General features: G+C 44.0%; 1 protein-coding gene across 1 annotated transcript in view; it reads right to left on the bottom strand.

The window, feature by feature from the left end:
• LOC117971246 (complement factor B-like) overlaps nucleotides 1-17898 on the bottom strand; it is a 46057-nt gene that overhangs the window by 2120 nt on the left and 26039 nt on the right. The window contains exons 10-17 of the mRNA XM_059008804.1: nucleotides 13558-13695; nucleotides 12139-12251; nucleotides 11786-11936; nucleotides 10851-11004; nucleotides 6332-6411; nucleotides 5524-5618; nucleotides 778-919; nucleotides 636-685 (exon numbers count right to left, since the gene is read on the bottom strand). Coding sequence (XP_058864787.1) covers nucleotides 636-685; nucleotides 778-919; nucleotides 5524-5618; nucleotides 6332-6411; nucleotides 10851-11004; nucleotides 11786-11936; nucleotides 12139-12251; nucleotides 13558-13695 — 923 coding nt within the window. The remainder of the gene's footprint in view (nucleotides 1-635; nucleotides 686-777; nucleotides 920-5523; nucleotides 5619-6331; nucleotides 6412-10850; nucleotides 11005-11785; nucleotides 11937-12138; nucleotides 12252-13557; nucleotides 13696-17898) is intronic.

Raw genomic sequence — 17898 nt, 5'->3', positions numbered from 1 at the left:
GTTTCCGTGAAAAGGCAACCCAGCAAAAAGAGCATTGCAGTAAATCGAGTCTAGATGAGACAAAAGCATGACTTAGCTTCTCAAGCAATGAAAGACAAGATCTAATCTTAGCAATATTTAGTTGATGATAAAAAGACACTTTGGTGACATTACGGACATAAATCAGAATCAAATCTGAATCCCACATTTCTGGTCTCTGATTTGTGGTTTGAAGTTAAATTACTCAACTCTGTTTAGAGAATTAGCAAATTCTAGTTGTTGCTGAGAACCCAAAAATCAAAACTTCTGTCTTATCTGAGTTTAACTGAAAAACTTTTAAAGCATCCAGATAATTTCTCTTCTGAACATTGCAGTGCATCCATTTCATGCCGCCTCCTGCAACAATGACATATTATGTTGTAAAATGTATTGCCCCGTTGATTTCTGACTAATGATGTGGGATTAAAACGTTCAAAATGGTCTGCAATATGTTTCAAACATACGCTGCGATACAGACAGCAGGGGACACAGACAGGTAATGTACTGAGTTTTTGTACACGTTGCAGGGTGTCCTGTAACGCTGCAGGATTTTATTAGAAAGCTGTAACAGCAGCAGGTGCACAAGCGCAGTCAGTTGGATTCCTGCTTGTACTGACCTGAAACATTCTTCTTTTCTTCTCGAGAAACAGGGAGCCTCCAGAATCACCTGTAAACACAGTCATGATGTGGTTTTATTACTGTACCAAAATCAGAGAAAACAACAAAAGTCAAGACCCTTCTCTCAGTGTGGAAATGTACCTTTGCAGGTCACGTCATCTGTCACTGGGTCTGTGCCTCCAGTGCACAGGAATCTGTCCGTCACAACGTCAGGCCAGTCTATATCAGGGACATCCTTATAGATTGGGGCTTTCAGTGCGTCTTTATAGCATTGCTCTTTGAGCTGTCAAACAGAAAAAAAGAGACTCTTGATTCGAAAAGTCAGAAAGAAACAGGAAGGCTTTTAAAGGAACCGTGACATCTTTAAAATCCATTCTCTTACCTCTTATCTTTCTTAACGTTATTATCATCATCTCAGCCCTCTCCTTTTTAAATAAGTGTTACCCACGGTATCTTTTAAAACCCTTTCTCTTACCTCTTATTAGCACCAGCAACAATATCACTGGCCCCCTTTAAAGGAGTGCTAAGAAAGGCTCTTCCATTTGATCTTTGGACACTTGGTTGTATTTCTGAAAGGCGAATCCGCCCCTTAATCAAATATGTAATTATCAAACCGTATATATACACCCCCTCATCCACCGTATATATACCCCATCTAATCCACACTCTGTATCAGCACATATATATACCCCCTCATCCACGCTCTGTATCAGCACATATATATACCCCCTCTCATCCACGCTCTGTATCAACACACACATATACATATAAATACATATAAAAAGTTTTTTTTTTTATTGAGAACAAAATTATATATTCAAAATACAAAACTGAAAGATCATAATTGGATAAGTCTCCACCCCCAGAGTTAATACTTGGTGGAAGTACCTGTGGCAGCACTTACAGCTGTGAATCTGTTGGGATAGGTCTCTACCAACTTTGCACACCTAGATTTGGCAATATTTAACCATTCTTTACAAAACTGTTCAAGTTCCTTGGGGAGCGTTGATGGACAGCAATCTTCAAGTCATGCCACAAATTTTCAATTGGAGTTAGGTCAGGACTCTGACTGGGCCACTCAAGGACATTTACCTTTTTGTTCTTTAGCCACTCCAGTGTAGCTTTGGCTGTGTGCTTTGGGTCGTTGTCATGCTGAAAGGTGAACTTCCGTCCCAGTTTCAGCTTTCTTGCAGAGGGCAGCAGGTTTTCCTCAAGGACTTCTCTGTACTTTGCTCCATTCATTTTCCCTTCTATCCTGACAAGTGCCCCAGTCCCTGCCGATGAGAAACATCCCCATAACATGATGCTGCCACCACCATGCTTCACAGTAGGGATGGTGTTCTTTGGGTGATGCGCTGTGATGGGTTTGCGCCAAACATAACGCTTTGCATTTAGGCCAAAAAGTTCAATTTTAGTTTCGTCACACCACAAAACTTTTTGCCACATGGCTACAGAATCTCCCGAGTGTTTTTTTGCATACTTCAAACGGGATTCAAGGTGGGCTTTCTTGAGTAATGGCTTCCTTCTTGCCACCCTACCATACAGGCCAGATTTGTGGAGTGCTTGGGATATTGTTGTCACATGCACACTTTGACCAGTCTTGGCCATAAAAGCCTGTAGCCACTGACCTCTTGGTAGCCTCTCTGATCAGTCTCCTTCTTGCTCGGTCATCCAGTCTGGAGGGACGGCCTGATCTAGGCAGGGTCTTGGTGGTGCCATACACCTTCCACTTCTTAAAAATCGTCTTGACCGTGCTCCAAGGGATATTCAAGGCCTTTGATATTTTTTTATACCCATCCCCTGATCTGTGCCTGTCAACAACTTTGTCCCGGAGTTCTTTTGAAAGCGCCTTGGTGCTCATGGTTGAGTCTTTGCTTTGAAATGCACTACCCAGCAGAGGAACTGCTGAATTTATCCTGAAATCATGTGAATCACTACAATTTAACACAGGTGGAGGCCACTTAACTTGGTGTGTGATTTTGAAGGCGATTGGTTACACCTGAGCTAATTTAGGATTTATTTCTTAGATTTATTTCTTAGCAGACGCCCTTATCCAGGGCGACTTACAATTGTTACAAGATATCACATTATTTTTACATACAATTACCCATTTATACAGTTGGGTTTTTACTGGAGCAATCTAGGTAAAGTATTTCTTAGCAGACGCCCTTATCCAGGGCGACTTACAAGATATCACATTATTTTTACATACAATTACCCATTTATACAGTTGGGTTTTTACTGGAGCAATCTATGTAAAGTACCTTGCTCAAGGGTACAGCAGCAGTGTCCCCACCGGGGATTGAACCCATGACCCTCCGGTCAAGAGTCCAGAGCCCTAACCACTACTCCACACTGCTGCCCACTCTCCACACTGCTGCCCACTAGTTAAAGTACCTTGCTCAAGGGTACAGCAGCAGTGTCCCCTACCTGGGATTGAACTCACAACCCTCCGGTCAAGATTCCAGAGCCCTAACCACTACACCACACTGCTGCCCTACTACTCCAATTGCTATTACAAGGGGTGTGGACACTTATCCAACCAAGCTATTTCAGTTTTTATTTTTAATTAATTTTCTACACATTTGTAGAATATTTTTTTTCACTTGGAAGTTGTGGGGTAGGATGTGTAGATAAATGAAAAAAAAATATTTTAATGTATTTTAATTCCAGGCTATAAGGCAATAAAAGTTGAAAATTTTGAAAGGGGGTGTAGACTTTCTATTGGCACTGTATATATACCCCCTCTCATCCATGCTCTTTATCTTTCGTTTGTTTGGTATCGTTTCGTCTGTTTGGTTTTGTACGCTCACATTATGGGGTTGTGTTGCTGTTCTCTTCTTACCTTCGCATTATGGATTTGACCTCCAATGGTAGACCCAGCTCTAGGTTTCGGCAGGAAAAGGTAGCCGGCTGGTGTCTCGACAGGAATCGTCTAACACGAAATCCATTTTCCAGCGCTGCAATCCTGCATTCTGCTGTGATCCTCCATTCTACAGTTTCCGGTTTAGACCAGCGATTACCAGTCCAGTCACTCTGTCGCAGACCATCCCTTGGTCCAGGAAACTCCATGCTCAAATTCACGAAGGTAAAAACGCAAATGTAGTCATATTGTTACTTTATTCCTTGTAATTTATGTCTGCAGCTCTCTGCTTGTTCAAAGAGTTAACTCTTCCGGAATTGTTTTATCTTTAGTCCTTAGAGACAGCTCTCTTCCCCTGTCAGGAATGCGTCAATGTTTTTCTATGGGGTAGCCAAACCTCTTGAGCGGTCATACTTGCAACAGGATCACAACATAACATTCATAGTCTTTCCAAACGCCACATTTATAATCTCATGTTTCGCCATCTTTATAGATAGTTCTTCGTTTCAGCTCAGTCTGTGCCAAACTTATCACGCGGTCTCATTTACCTTCCATCCTAGCGCCTGATAATAATACCGTGATCATCTTTGTGATTTCTGGAGACTTTGGAGCTCTGTTGGATGTGGAAACAGTCAAACGAACAACAGCGAACAGCAGCAGTTATTTACTTGCAGCTTCACAGTATGCTTTACATATGGATGTAGGAGCAGCCCTCTTATTTCAATTCACTTTGAAGCTTGTGCGGGATTCACGATAATCTATCTACCATGACAATAATTAATAGCTCTCCTACCTGTCAGTATGGAGTGGGTCTCCCCAAACGTGGCTGGCTCTGCGGCCCGTACCGACTCTCCAGCACAAGACCCTGTACCGGTTTCATGCCCACTGTGCAAGCACCTCATCATGTACTCACTGTTAACTCACTACCTCGTATACAAATGTCGCTGCAGGATATTCAAAGATCTTCTCCCAACCTTCATCTTCCAAGCTGCCAATCACAAAGGAGTCCTGGAGTCCCTCGTCAGCACTCTACCCGTGGGATGCTTCTCCACATTCAATGATGTCCTTTTGGAAGAGACATTCGTCTCTGCTACTGTGAGTTCTTCTGTGTGGCAAAATCACTTCCTGAAACCAGTCCCTTGATCCATCCTCTGCATCGGAGACCTCAAACTTCAATCTCAGGTCTTGTATTCCTTACATTTAAAGCACTCAATCATATTATTTGTCCTTTTTCTTCTCTTTCTAGCTACCTATCAATGCGTCCTGCTGTAGTTCATACAATCCCCTTTTCTTCACCCAGAGGGAACATGCTCTCCAGGACATTAATTATATTGCCTATCTCTTCTCCATGCTGAATTCTCTCCGTGCTGGATTTCCATCCGGCAACAACTCAATAAGCTACTAACAACCAAACGAGCAAGATGGGCCGAATGGCCTCCTCTCGTTTGTAAACTTTCTTATGTTCTTATTTGGACTGGATGTCATTAATATAAAGTGCTGGATTTTAGTTCAGTTCACTGCCAGAAGGATCAGAATTCCAGAAGCTACTCTTCAGTTGCAAATCTTGTATATATTATGTACATGTATAATATGTATATGAATATATATGCAGTCAAAAAATGTTTAGCAAATAATGCCTGAATGCGCTCTCTTATGGAATGTAGTATTCTTTTTGGTATCTGTGTAATGTTATGTCTGGGTTTTTGTTTTGTTCCCTTCACTTTTTTATTTTATTTTATTGGTGGCCAAATGAGGCGGGCTGCACTTGCAGTTCAACACAAGCTAAAAACCTCTTGAGGACCCAGTTCAAGAAAGCTTCAAGATACCAGCTGTCATGCAAGGCTACATTGGAACGCTGACAGGCACATTTAGACATACCCTCCCGTACTCTATTATTAATAGGGTCATTTTTATTTGGAAGGAAAATTCCTCTTCCTAAAAGAAAACTACATCTGAACCTTGCCAATGTTAACAAAGCTATTAGGAGGTATGCAAATTTTAAATCAGTTTTCAGATCCACCCACCTCTTTTCTTAGTTTAATTTTTACGTCCTTTTTATCTAATTTATCTGTCAGAAAGCTTGCGTCCTCAGTACCAAGGTCTGGCAGTAGAGTCTCACCTGTGAGGAAAGAAAGTGAAATATTGATATTGTAGATCCACTCTTTGTTTGCCATGGTAGTGCCACTGTCTGTCTGTCTGTCTGTCTGTCTGTCTGTCTGTCTGTCATTGTAGTGCCTCTGTCTGTCTGTCTGTCTGTCTGTCTGCCATTGTAGTGCCACTGTCTGTCTGTCTGTGTGTCTGTCTGTCTGTCTGTGTGTCTGTCTGTCTGTCTGTCTGTCTGTCTGTCTGTCTGTCTGTCTGTCTGTCTGTCTGTCTGCCATTGTAGTGCCACTGTCTGTCTGTCTGTGTGTCTGTCTGTCTGTCTGTCTGTCTGTCTGCCATTGTAGTGCCACTGTCTGTCTGTGTGTCTGTCTGTGTGTCTGTGTGTCTGTCTGTCTGTCTGTCTGTCATTGTAGTGCCACTGTCTGTCTGTCTGTCTGTCTGTCTGTCTGTCTGTCTGTCTGTCTGTCTGTCATTGTAGTGCCACTGTCTTTCTGTCTGTCTGTTTATACTTGTGCTACCATTACCCCATGTATAATATAGAACCATTGCCATTGAAGTTCCACTGTTTGTTTGACATTGAACATCGAACATACAGTAGTTAGCATACTGTGGTCCCATTCTACCAATGGCAGCCTCATTCCATTGTAGCTGCCCTATACTTGTGCTAACAAAGACCTTTCACAGAAAGTAAAATCTGAGTGGAGCATGAAAGAGGGAAAGTGAGTTTACGATGCTGTTTGCAGGTCGTTGTCTTTTTATCAAGTCTCAGCGCTCCAGAGGCCTGCTCAGTGCAGGGGATGCAGATTGGCCTAAAAGGAAACAAGCAGTCTTGTTACCATACTGGGGAAATCAGCCAGTTTCTAAACAATTAAAGCACACAATATTAACAAAGTATGTCCAGTAGGGGAGTGGTCAGAAATGAGGAGGGAGGGAGGGGGGGTGTCACTGTTACTGTGCTGTGCTACTGTGTGGTCTGTATCAGTGGCCAGATGTTAAAACAATGTGGAAGTGAAAGGGTTTGTTTTTACTGGACAGCAGGATACAGCTGTGTACCAGTCACAGGTCAATGCCACAGTCACCAGCATATTTACAATGGAGGGTTTATATAGCCATGCAAATATGAAGTCACTATCTCAAATAGGATCTGAGACATGGATCCTGTGATGATGGCAGCTCTGCAAATAAACTGGTGAAAAACGCTTCATTTCTCTTGTGCGATACCCACAATCAAACTTGAGTGAAAGTACCACAGAATACAGTTGTGTGCTGAGAATGAAGGTGTATTCTTGAAATCCTTTGTAAGAAGAAACTTAGTAAAGTTCTTAAGAAGTTATTTAAGATCTTCCTAAGATCCTTCTTAAGTGTAGTTCTCCAGATTTTCTTACAATCTTCTTAAAAAAACAACTATCTACATTTTGCTGTAAAAAGCATTTGTGGCCTAACTCCCTGTGGCAACAGCCAGCTCTATTTTTATACTAGCCAAAACCTGCACTTCTGCCTTGGGAACCTACATGGAAGCTGTGATTAGTACGATGGCTTCTGAAAAAAAAACATACCACATGGAGCAGAGCATGTTCTTGAAAGAGTTTAAACACAGTCACAGAAAATTCAAATGTAAAATGATGAATAATGCTGGCTGCACAGCAGAAGCAGGGAGCTAAATTAGGATCATGCCTGCCCTCTCGCTCCTTGCTTCGGCTACTGTGCCCTAGTCATCAGCTTCCCGATTTCCATTACACGAGAGTAGATGTTAAAACTTCATGCTGATTTGAACTCGGCTCTCGCCAAGATAAGCACCAACTAAGACGTAGCTTTACAGTAAACTAATGTGATCCATAGGTGTCTCCATCCATTTGCTCTTCCTTCCATATGATGATGTAGATATCCTTCTGTCTTTTGTTGATGGCTGAAGTGTAATGCTGGCTCCAGGGATCAGATTATTTTGCCTCCCTAGCGCATCAGCACACACAACGGCTACGATGGTGGCTCAACCACAGTGCGGTCTCCCCAGCGCATCAGCATGACAACCGTCTGGATTGAGCTAAGTAGGATACATCTCTGGGGTCTTCAAGTGGGCACCTTCCTTCCTCGGTGTTTCATCGACTAGCCCACGACACCTCAAGAGGGCTCGACGGTGATTCTGGCGTCCCAGCATCACTCCCCTCCGTCCCCCACTCAACTCAGCCCAGCTTACTTACCCGTACATCAGCATTTCTTTCTTTCTATTGTGCTTGAGATCCCCAGCCAGAATCTTTCCGTCTCAACCATAGCCAGTTGCTGCTCCTCTCTGCTGCTTCAGATAAGTTCTTCACTGTGCGACGCAACTCTTGGCCACTGAATCCGACGTCTATGAGAAACCGGGTTGTAGAGTGTGCCACAAATCCTCAACAACCCACCTCCACTGGGTAAACCCGGACTCTCCATCCTCGCTGTTCCGCTTCAGTGGCTAGTTGAGCATACCGCAGTTTCTTCCTCTCATACGCCTCATCTACAGCATCCTCCCATGGCACTGTTAACTCTACCAGGTGAACAAGGCGTGCTGATCCAGACCACAAGACAATATCTGGTTGAAGGTTAGTGGTGGCAATCTCAGGTGGAAAAATAAGCCGTTGACCAACATCTGCCGGCATTTTCCAGTCCCTAGCAGCTTCCAGTTGTCCTGGGCGAGGATTGGTTTTAACACCTTTTCTTGGTGGTTTCTCTCCTGGACGGAGGAATGTTGTCTTTTGTGTGTAATGTTTTGATGGAACAGGTGGCAACTTATTGGTCATGTTACGCTTGTCTTCCAATGCTAAAGCCAAACATCGCAGTACCTGGTCATGGCGCCAAGTAAACCGTCCTTGGCTAAGAGTCACCTTACATCCTGTCAAAATGTGCCTTAATGTTGCAGGTGATGAACACAAAGGACATGAGGGATCCTCTCCTACCCAGAGGAAACTGATCCTGCTCTGTTCCATTCACCATAGGTCTTGCCAGCCAATCTTGCTTTGTTCCACACTCTCCCATCTCATCCATTCTCCCTGCTTGGCCTGGGAAATGGCCTTTATACACCTCATCCTCTCCTCCTGCTTTTGCACCTCGTTGACTACCATCTTCCTCCATTGAGCTGGGGCTGCCTTGTGCCATGTAGGAGGAGCTGAACTGAGACCAAGACCCCCTCTTCCATGCTGAACTTGCCCCATGATATCACCAATTCGAAGGGCAGCCTTTGCATCCTCCACAGCTTTCTTTGCCGCCCACTTTCTTCCAGTTTTCAGCGCAGGTGCTGCCTCCCTTACGCATTTGTCGCATGACTCTACTAATGTAATTTCCAGTCTGACCTTGGCGCACTTAAACTCCTCGGTTAGAGTGGATGCTGGTAGCTGCAGTATTCCTTTACCATAAAGTCCCACTCTACTGAGGCAGCGTGGAACTTCCAACCATTTCCTGATGTATGAACTGATTAAGGCCATTGTAAAAGCCAGTGGAGATATGGTGCATCCTGCCATTATTCCAACTTCTAGACATTGCCATGTAGTGCTGAGTTCTGAAGTTGAAAAACTAAATTGCAAATCTCCAGAGTAGGCTTTCACTAAATTTGTTATTGTCATCGGTACACTGAAAAAATGAAATGCTGCCCAAAGTAGTTCATGTGGCACTGAACCATATGCATTAGCCAAATCCAGGAATGTCACATGGAGCTCCTTCCTCTCCTTTTTAGCTGATTGAATTTGTTACCAGATCACATTGATGTGTTCTAAGCATCCTGGGAAACCTGGAATGCCCGCTTTTTGTATTGAAGTGTCAATGAAGCAGTTCTTTAATAGGTAAGTTGACAATCTCTGAGCAATAATGCTGAAGAAAATCTTGCCTTCTAAGTTTAATAGGGAAATAGGGCGAAACTGATTGATGCTTGTAGAATCTTTTTCTTTAGGTATAAAGACTCCACCTGCTCGGCGCCATGCTCTTGGTGCAGCCTGTTTTTCCCATGCCACTTTCATCAATTTCCACAGGATTTGTAGAACTCCTGAAGCACTCTTGTACACTCTGTACGGAACTCCATTAGGCCCTGGTGATGATGAAGCCCTTGCTTTTTTCACAGCTTGCTCTACTTCTTTCCACTTAGGTGCACAGTCCTCCATTTGGTATTCTGGTGGATTGATAGGTGGGATGTCTGAAGGAATTGACATAGGCTCCTGCCTTTTTGAATCTGTATGTATTTCCTCCAAATATCTCTCCAGCTCAAACTTAGATGCTTTTAGTGTGCCATTCTTCTCACTGGTGAATAACTTCTTTACAAATTTGAATGGGTCTTTATAAAAGTTAGTTCTCGCACGCTCCTTCTTTTTGTAGCGTTTCCGTAGGCGCTCAGCTCTGCGCAATGTTGCAAGCTTATCTTTTATGACCCTTTGTAAGAGACTTAGTCCCTCCTTCTGACTTTGTTCTGCTCTTCTCCATTGTTTCCTCAGCTGTCTCCTTTCTCTAACTAAGCGTTCAATCTCCTGCTGCCGTCTAGACTTTCCAGGAATAGTTTGTACTTTTTCCTTCCTTTTTTCAACTCCAAACCTCTCACTTCCATATGCGTAGATGATGTCCCCAAATTTATCCAGCTTCTTTTCAACATTTCCACTTAACCTTTCCAATGAGTTAGTCCTGCATAACGTATTACCTTTTGGACTGATGATAGGCTTTTTAGAAGAAAAAATAAGGTTATATTTCTCACAAATAGTCTTGCAGTATTCAGCAGCTTTTTCAAAAGGATGAAATGCTTTCACACATTTATTAAGCTTAGAAGGAGATAAAATGATGAAACTATATAAGCAGATTGTCAGATTAAAATATATATTGTACTTGGACAAGAAATAGAAACACCTGCCAGGACACTGTCAATAGGGTGCAGCTATTAATCCTTCAGGGAGTCATCCCTTTTCAGACTGTACCTCCTGAATTATGGAATTTATGTAGCCTAGTGTTGGATAAGGAAGCACCTGCCAACCAAGCACCTATGGTGCTATCAGCTGTCTATCAAAGTCTGTCAGATCTCTTGCCCATGGTGATTGAAAGTAACTTGCAACAGGGAAATGCAACTTTTATATATTGCATAACAAATGAATCAGTCATGTGAGGTTCAGCCCACTACACATAATATATCAAAGTTTACAGTTTTGTTAATAATAATAGTTCTGCTAGTTCTGCTAACTTTTAAATGTATTTCTTCTCCATATCTAATAAGAGCTACTCATTTACAAAAAGGACTTTGCTATCTTACCGCACATTTTTCGAAAAGAGAATTGTAGGGTTTTTTCCGTCACTCTTCAGTTCAATCAGTGCAACGTCGTAGTCGTAGTATTCGGAAATGTTTTCAGCTTTCTTTTTTGCAATGTTATATTCGGGATGAATGTAAATCTGCTCCACATCTTTAACTGTTGAGAAAAAAGAATGGAAAAATGAATGGAACTTGTTTGTTTAATGTGTATCGGTGTTTCATATACGAAAGGGGCAACACATCAGGTCAGAATCACTGGAATGTTCTATTTTAGCTGCTCCACGAGGGAGGGTTTTATAGGAGCTGCTCCACGAGGGAGGGTTTCATTGGAGCTGCTCCACGAGGGAGGGTTTTATAGGAGCTGCTCCACGAGGGAGGGTTTTATTGGAGCTGCTCCACAAGGGAGGGTTTTATCTTAGCTGCTCCACGAGGGAGGGTTTTATTGGAGATGCTCCATGAGGGAGGGTTTTATTGGAGCTGCTCCACGAGGGAGGGTTTTATTGGAGATGCTCCATGAGGGAGGGTTTTATCTTAGCTGCTCCACGAGGGAGGGTTTTATTGGAGATGCTCCACGAGGGAGGGTTTTATCTTAGCTGCTCCACGAGGGAGGGTTTTATTTTAGCTGCTCCACGAGGGAGGGTTTTATTGGAGCTGCTCCACGAGGGAGGGTTTTATTGGAGATGCTCCATGAGGGAGGGTTTTATCTTAGCTGCTCCACGAGGGAGGGTTTTATTGGAGATGCTCCACGAGGGAGGGTTTTATCTTAGCTGCTCCACGAGGGAGGGTTTTATTGGAGATGCTCCATGAGGGAGGGTTTTATCTTAGCTGCTCCACGAGGGAGGGTTTTATTGGAGCTGCTCCATGAGGGAGGGTTTTAATGGCGCTGCTCCACGAGGGAGGGTTTTATTGGAGCTGCTCCACGAGGGAGGGTTTCTGACCTTTAGAGCGGCCAGGAGTGCCAATCGTGGAGTCATCGATTATCACCTTCACATCCTTAGCCTGCTCCTCCGTGGTGAAGCAGTGAGCCGAGGTCAGGACGTGGCGCTCGCTGACGACGGCTCCTTTACAGTCCTCCTTCCCGCTTTGCCGCTGCGATGACACAAGTTTACAGAGAACAGTGAGGCTGCTGTGAAATAGGGTGTAGTGGAGTATACTGTAGGGAAGTATGGTGTAGTGTAGAATAGGATTGTGAAGTGGTCTAGTGTACAATAGTGTTGTGAAGTGATGTAGTGTACAATAGTGTTGTGAAGGGTGGTGTAGTGTACAACAGAAAATAATATGTTAGTCTTACTGTTATCGTGATGGAGACGTGCCAGGGGTACTTTTCTTTCTTTGTTTTCTCTGATTCTGATTCTTTGTCATACTCCCGGTACAGCCCACACAGACCCACGCTGTCAGATTCATCTGCACATACAGCACAACGTATGAATACAAATATATATGCAATCTAAAGTACATTTAATTTACTGAAACTAAAAGAAAAAGACTATACAGTCGCAAAGAAGTTGAAAAATGTTTACGATTCAATAATTCACATATTTGGTTCATTCACTGCTCGTCTGTGTGCTAGGACAATACACTGTACATGCCCTGCCTGTATTGTCCTGTATGAGGGCCTGTGGAATGATGGCGGGCAATTCACTGACACACACAGGAGACAGAAGTTTTATTTGAAAACACTGCACTGCTGTTTTTCTTTTAGTCCGCAGAGGGCGCTGTTGTCTGTGGCCTGAGTACCGGCAACGGTACACAGGACCACAGGAATACCAATACTGGTAAACAGTTAAATGCTGGCGCACTCAGAGGTGCTCAAAATAATAATGAAAACAAAAGGTGAAATGAAAAGGGAAAATAAAACACAGTAATAAAACTACAAAATAAAGGTGCTGCTCACACAGTGTCCCCACTGCCGCTAATCCGGTCAGTTTGGGATTATTATTTATTTATTATTATTATTTATTTCTTAGCAGACGCCCTTATCCAGGGCGATTTACAATTGTTACAAGATATCACATTATTTTTACATACAATTATATTATTTTTACATACAATTACCCATTTATACAGTTGGGTTTTTACTGGAGCAATCTAGGTAAAGTACCTTGCTCAAGGGTACAGCAGCAGTGTCCCCCACCGAGGATTGAACCCACAACCCTCCGGTCAAGAGTCCAGAGCCCTAACCACTACTCCACACTGCAGCTCCACATCTCCGTCCTATGCTGTTATGCACTATGCACTGGGGTGGCCAAGGTTCCCCTATCACTACACACGTTCCCTCGGGTACGTAACAATATATTTTAATAAATTGTTTATTTATTGCTGGCTGTCTTCCTCAGCCATGCTTGCCTGTTTTGGTCGCTCGCTCCAACCACTGGGCTTCTCAGCCAGCGTCTCTGTGTGTTTCCAATCACGGCCACCCGAATGCACAACCAAGCGCAGTTCTTATGGGCCAAGGAATCCCACAAGGCCTGCCTCTCAACCACTCAGAGAGAGGGAAAGCCAACACACCCTCTTCCCCACCTCTCCGTGTCATCGCCATGACTGACAGGCGGATCTTATGACACTGCTGCCCTCTTCCTGCAGAACCACGCATACGCCAGATAGTCAGCACAGATCTCCCCTGTTACAGGGCCCTTCATTCATTTAATTTTGATAAAGAGGGGAGCACTGCACTGTACTGTACTGTACTGTACCTCACTCATTGGCTCACCTATCATCTGCTCGAAAGTCTCTGCCAGTTTCTCAGGGTTTTCCAGTTTGAAGACGTGCTTCTCTTTGTCCTTCTTCGACGCGATCAGATTGATTTCATCCTCATCAATGTCTTCACCAACTCCAAAAACGTAAATATCTGTAGGGGGTGAGATACAGAATAAAGGTCTTTCTGCTAACCTCCACTTGTTCAAAATGCTGCAGCCCTGTGTTTAAACTCCATCTCAACTCAGCATCATCATCACTCCAGTCTTTAAATCTCTGCACTGATTGACAGTTTTAAAATTGTTTCTTTTAGTGAAACTTCACTCAAGTTTTCAAATGCTTTAGGAGATTGGGACACAACTGTAAGTAGCTGGCATCCTTCCACTCTCTGCTTGATCCTCTTCAGTCTGGGTTCCGCCCTGAAGACTGCACAGAGACCGCCCTCCTCTGTGTAACTGACTCTCTGCTCTCTGCTCAGGTTGCCTCCCTCTTCTCCATTCTAATTATCATTGAGCTCTCCTCTGCCTTTTATCATGCTATTCTCTTCTCATCTTTCTGACTTGAGCATCTCAGGCACTGCTCTTGTCTGGTTTCCCTCCTATCTTTCTAACCACTCTTTCGAGGTTTCCTGGTGTGGCTCTCTCTCTCCTCCTCACTCCTCTCTGCAGGTGTAACTCAAGGATCTGCCCTGTGGCCCCACACCTGTTCTCACTCTACACGCATTCGCTAGGTACTCATCTCCTCTTTTGGTTACTCCTACCACCTTTATGCTGATGATGCCCAGATCATCCTCTCCTTTCCCTCCTTTGATTCCCACATCTCCTCCCGCATGTCAGACTCTCAGCTATCTCAACCTGGACACATTCACATCACAAACTCAACCTCTAAATCTGATCTCCTCTACTTTCCTTCTGCTTCCTCTCCCTCCTCTGACCTCTCCATCTCAGTATCCCTCTATCACTCTTTCTCCATCTCCTTCTGCTAAAAACCTGAGTGTTACTCTTGACCCCTCCCTCTCCTACTCCCTGTCATGCACTTGCAGCTTCTTTCCTAGCAACATCTACTGAATCTGTCCTCACCACTTATAATACCCAACTCCTGGTCCAAGCTCTTGTACTCTCCAGACTCGACTACTGTAACTCTCTCCGTGCTGGTTCCCCATCTTTGGCTAGTGCCCCCTTCAGCCCATTCCAAATTCTGCTGCTTGTCTTGTTTTTTCCAAACCTTGCTACACTCATGCTACCCCTCTGCTTCGCACCCTGCACTGGCTACCAATCTCTGCTCGCATTCAATTCAAGACCCTTGTTCTTGCCTACCGATCTCTTCACCAGACTGCCCCCTCCTACCTCCCAATCCCTCGTGTCTCCCTACACCCCCTCTCGCCCTCTCCGCTCCTACTGTACAGGCAGACTGGTCAGTCTTCCCTCCACTCTCTATCCTCCCATGCCTGCTCCCTCTGTTCCCTAGAACCTCTGGGGTGGAACCAGCTATAGGAGAACTTCCGCCCAATTCAGACGCTGAGGAAAATAATCTGTTATACAAAGACATTAGAAGTGCGTGTAGAAGACATTAGAAGGAGAAGCCATACTAATGGGGGATTTCAACTTCCCCTGTATAAAATGGGAAAAACCAGTGGGGAGCACGACGGACGAAATTGAAATCGTGGAAATGACAAATGACTGATTCCCAACGCAATTTGTCAAGGCACCGACTAGAGGGGAGGCATGCCTTCATTTAGTCTTTTCAAATAACGAAGACAGAATAACTAAAACAGAGGTCAGAGAGCCATTGGCAAACTCAGACCACAACATGGTCTCATTTGAAGTGTTTTTTAAAACCCCAGAAGTAATGACTAAAGCTAAGGTTTACAATTTTAGAAAAGCAAACTATGAAGGTATGAAACAGAGACTAACAGAAGTAGATTGGAGTAAAATAGAGAAAACATCCACAGAAAAAGGATGGCTGTTTTTTAAAAATGCAGTACTAGAGGCGCAAAACAACTACATCCGAAAGTAGACAAATCTAAATCTAAAACAAAATGGCCAAAATGGTTTAATAGATCAATTTAAAAAAAAAATCATAGAATGTCATTGCTCCCGCGGCCCACCTGGGACTAAATAAATAGATCAAATACATACAACCATGCATACATTAAATAAAAAAATAGACTAGTGAGCACCAAATACTTACCAAATTATTTAGTTTTCAAGCTTTCACTAGGCAGAATTGTACTTATTAAAAACGTCTTCCATACATTCATTACGTTTATTTGTGTGCTAACAAAACCTGGAAAGTGACTCACAATCAGTGCTTTTTCTGCCGTGTTGTTTAATTTGCCCTGGCATTTTTTTTTTTTTTTTTAAATATCGAATATCGACTAGCTACTCATTTTGGTAAAATACAGCTGTTGCATTGTGCCCGAGTTTTTAATTAATTCAGATTCGCATTTTAGCTGTTGAAAAAAACTAAAAACCTACCGGTATAAATTAGTGGCAGTTACTGGTGCTATGTTTTGAATGCAGTTTATTCATATTGTCACTTTACAGTGCTGGCAGGATGCAGCCTGCTTGTTTCTCCCCCGGTCGACTGTATAATTATTAAAAGTGAACTCCACCACTGCAGGTACTTTAATGTACTCTCCATGTTGTTGTTGCTTTGTTTTTTTCTCTGTCAAAACTCAACAATCACTATTTTCCTTAGTAATGGTCTTAACAACCATGGCAGACACCTGTTTATGTGCAAAATGACAAGATGACTGCGTGCGTTAGAGAGGGGCTGCATGTAGTCCAGTGGTTAAAGAAAAGGGCTTGTAACCAGAAGGTCCCGGTTCAAATCCCGGCTCAGCCACTGACTCATTATGTGACCCTGAGCAAGTCACTTAACCTCCTTGTGCTCCGTCTTTCATGTGAGATGTAATTGTAAGTGACTCTGCAGCTGATGCATAGTTCACACACCTGAGTCTCTGTAAGTCGCCTTGTATAAAGGCATCTGTTAAATAAAATGTAATGAAATAAGTTTGTTATTGATTTTATCATAAAAACAATGACGTGAGTCAGATGGAGACACTTTTGCGTGACTCGAGTCGAGTCACGTCTTTTGAGCAGGGAGTCGAGTAGAGTCGAGTCTTTGCTTGCAGGGACTCGAGTCAAGTTGACTCATTTGATGGCAATGACTCGAGTCGAGTCCAGTCACGAAAAATTGCGACTTGATTCTGAGTCAAGTCAAGTCACTGACTCGAGTCATTACAACTCTGGTGTTCACCATAAATGACATAGTTTATAAATATTAGAAGTAATTATCATAACATGTTTTGCCTTGCACCGATTTACCACATTGCCAGAATTTGCATGAAAGTTTCTAAAATGGCAAGTGATGTGTGGGACAGTAGGGATTAACATTAAACAAACAGGAACCAGAAAGTGCTGCTTCAGATTTGGTAAGCGAGTCAGAATTGGGATACAGATACAGGTGTGCTTCACGCTTTTCAAACACAGATCCAACTTGCAAGGTACATGTTAAGTATAGCGATCAATGTTTTGTTTTGTTTTGAGGCGAGCTCCGCGTCCTCTATGGCCGGACCATCGGTGGCTCTTGGAGCCCCAGAGCCCCTCCTCCATGACCTGTCCCAGGACCCCCTGCTAGGCATCCCCGATGCATAGGCCACCCACAGTCGCTTCCCATCTCCGCAAGCGAGAAGGGTGAAGCGTTCCAAGCAGGCAAGGGACATTATGGACCTCAAGGCCCAGATGGCCCAGGTCCTAGAGCTCTTGGCTAAACAGGCGCCGGTGGCCCAGGCCCCTGTCCAGGCCACGCTGCAGCCCCAATTGCCATACTTCCCCCTCCCTCAGAGGAGTTCAGGGTGGATGGGAAGTGGATGGGAAGTGGCGTCTCAGCTGGCGCAAGAGGACATGCTCTCCATAGCGGCCTCTGGGGAGAACCATGCCGGTCCGCTTTCCAGACGCAGGTGATGGCTCCTCACCCTCAGAAGTTCCCGGCCTTCTCAGACTTAATGGGATCGTCCAGCCTCGGGTCCTAGTGTGCTGAAACAGGCTGCACCACTTGTCTCCTTAGAAGGCGCGGATAAGCTTGGCCTAGCGGAGTTCCCCCGGGTAGACTCCACCATCGCGGCCCTAGTTAAGGCCCTGTTGGTGGGTGGGTTGGCTAGAGACCCGGTGTGCCCAAACCCTCAATGTAAGATGACAGAAATGCATCTCAAGCGGGCGTATGCAGCAGAAGCTCAGGAAACACGCCTGTCTAATACAGCGAGAGTACTTACTGCTTATATGGACGGTGTACTGCACGAGGCCCTGCTCCCTGAGTTACGTCTCCTGTCCAGCACACTGCTGCAGATCACCGG

The sequence above is a fragment of the Acipenser ruthenus genome, chromosome 38 (genome assembly GCF_902713425.1).
Source record: "Acipenser ruthenus chromosome 38, fAciRut3.2 maternal haplotype, whole genome shotgun sequence".
NCBI classification, from domain to species: Eukaryota; Metazoa; Chordata; class Actinopteri; order Acipenseriformes; family Acipenseridae; genus Acipenser; species Acipenser ruthenus.
The sequence above is the reverse complement of the archived record's forward strand: the minus strand, read 5'-3'. Positions and strand labels throughout refer to the sequence as shown.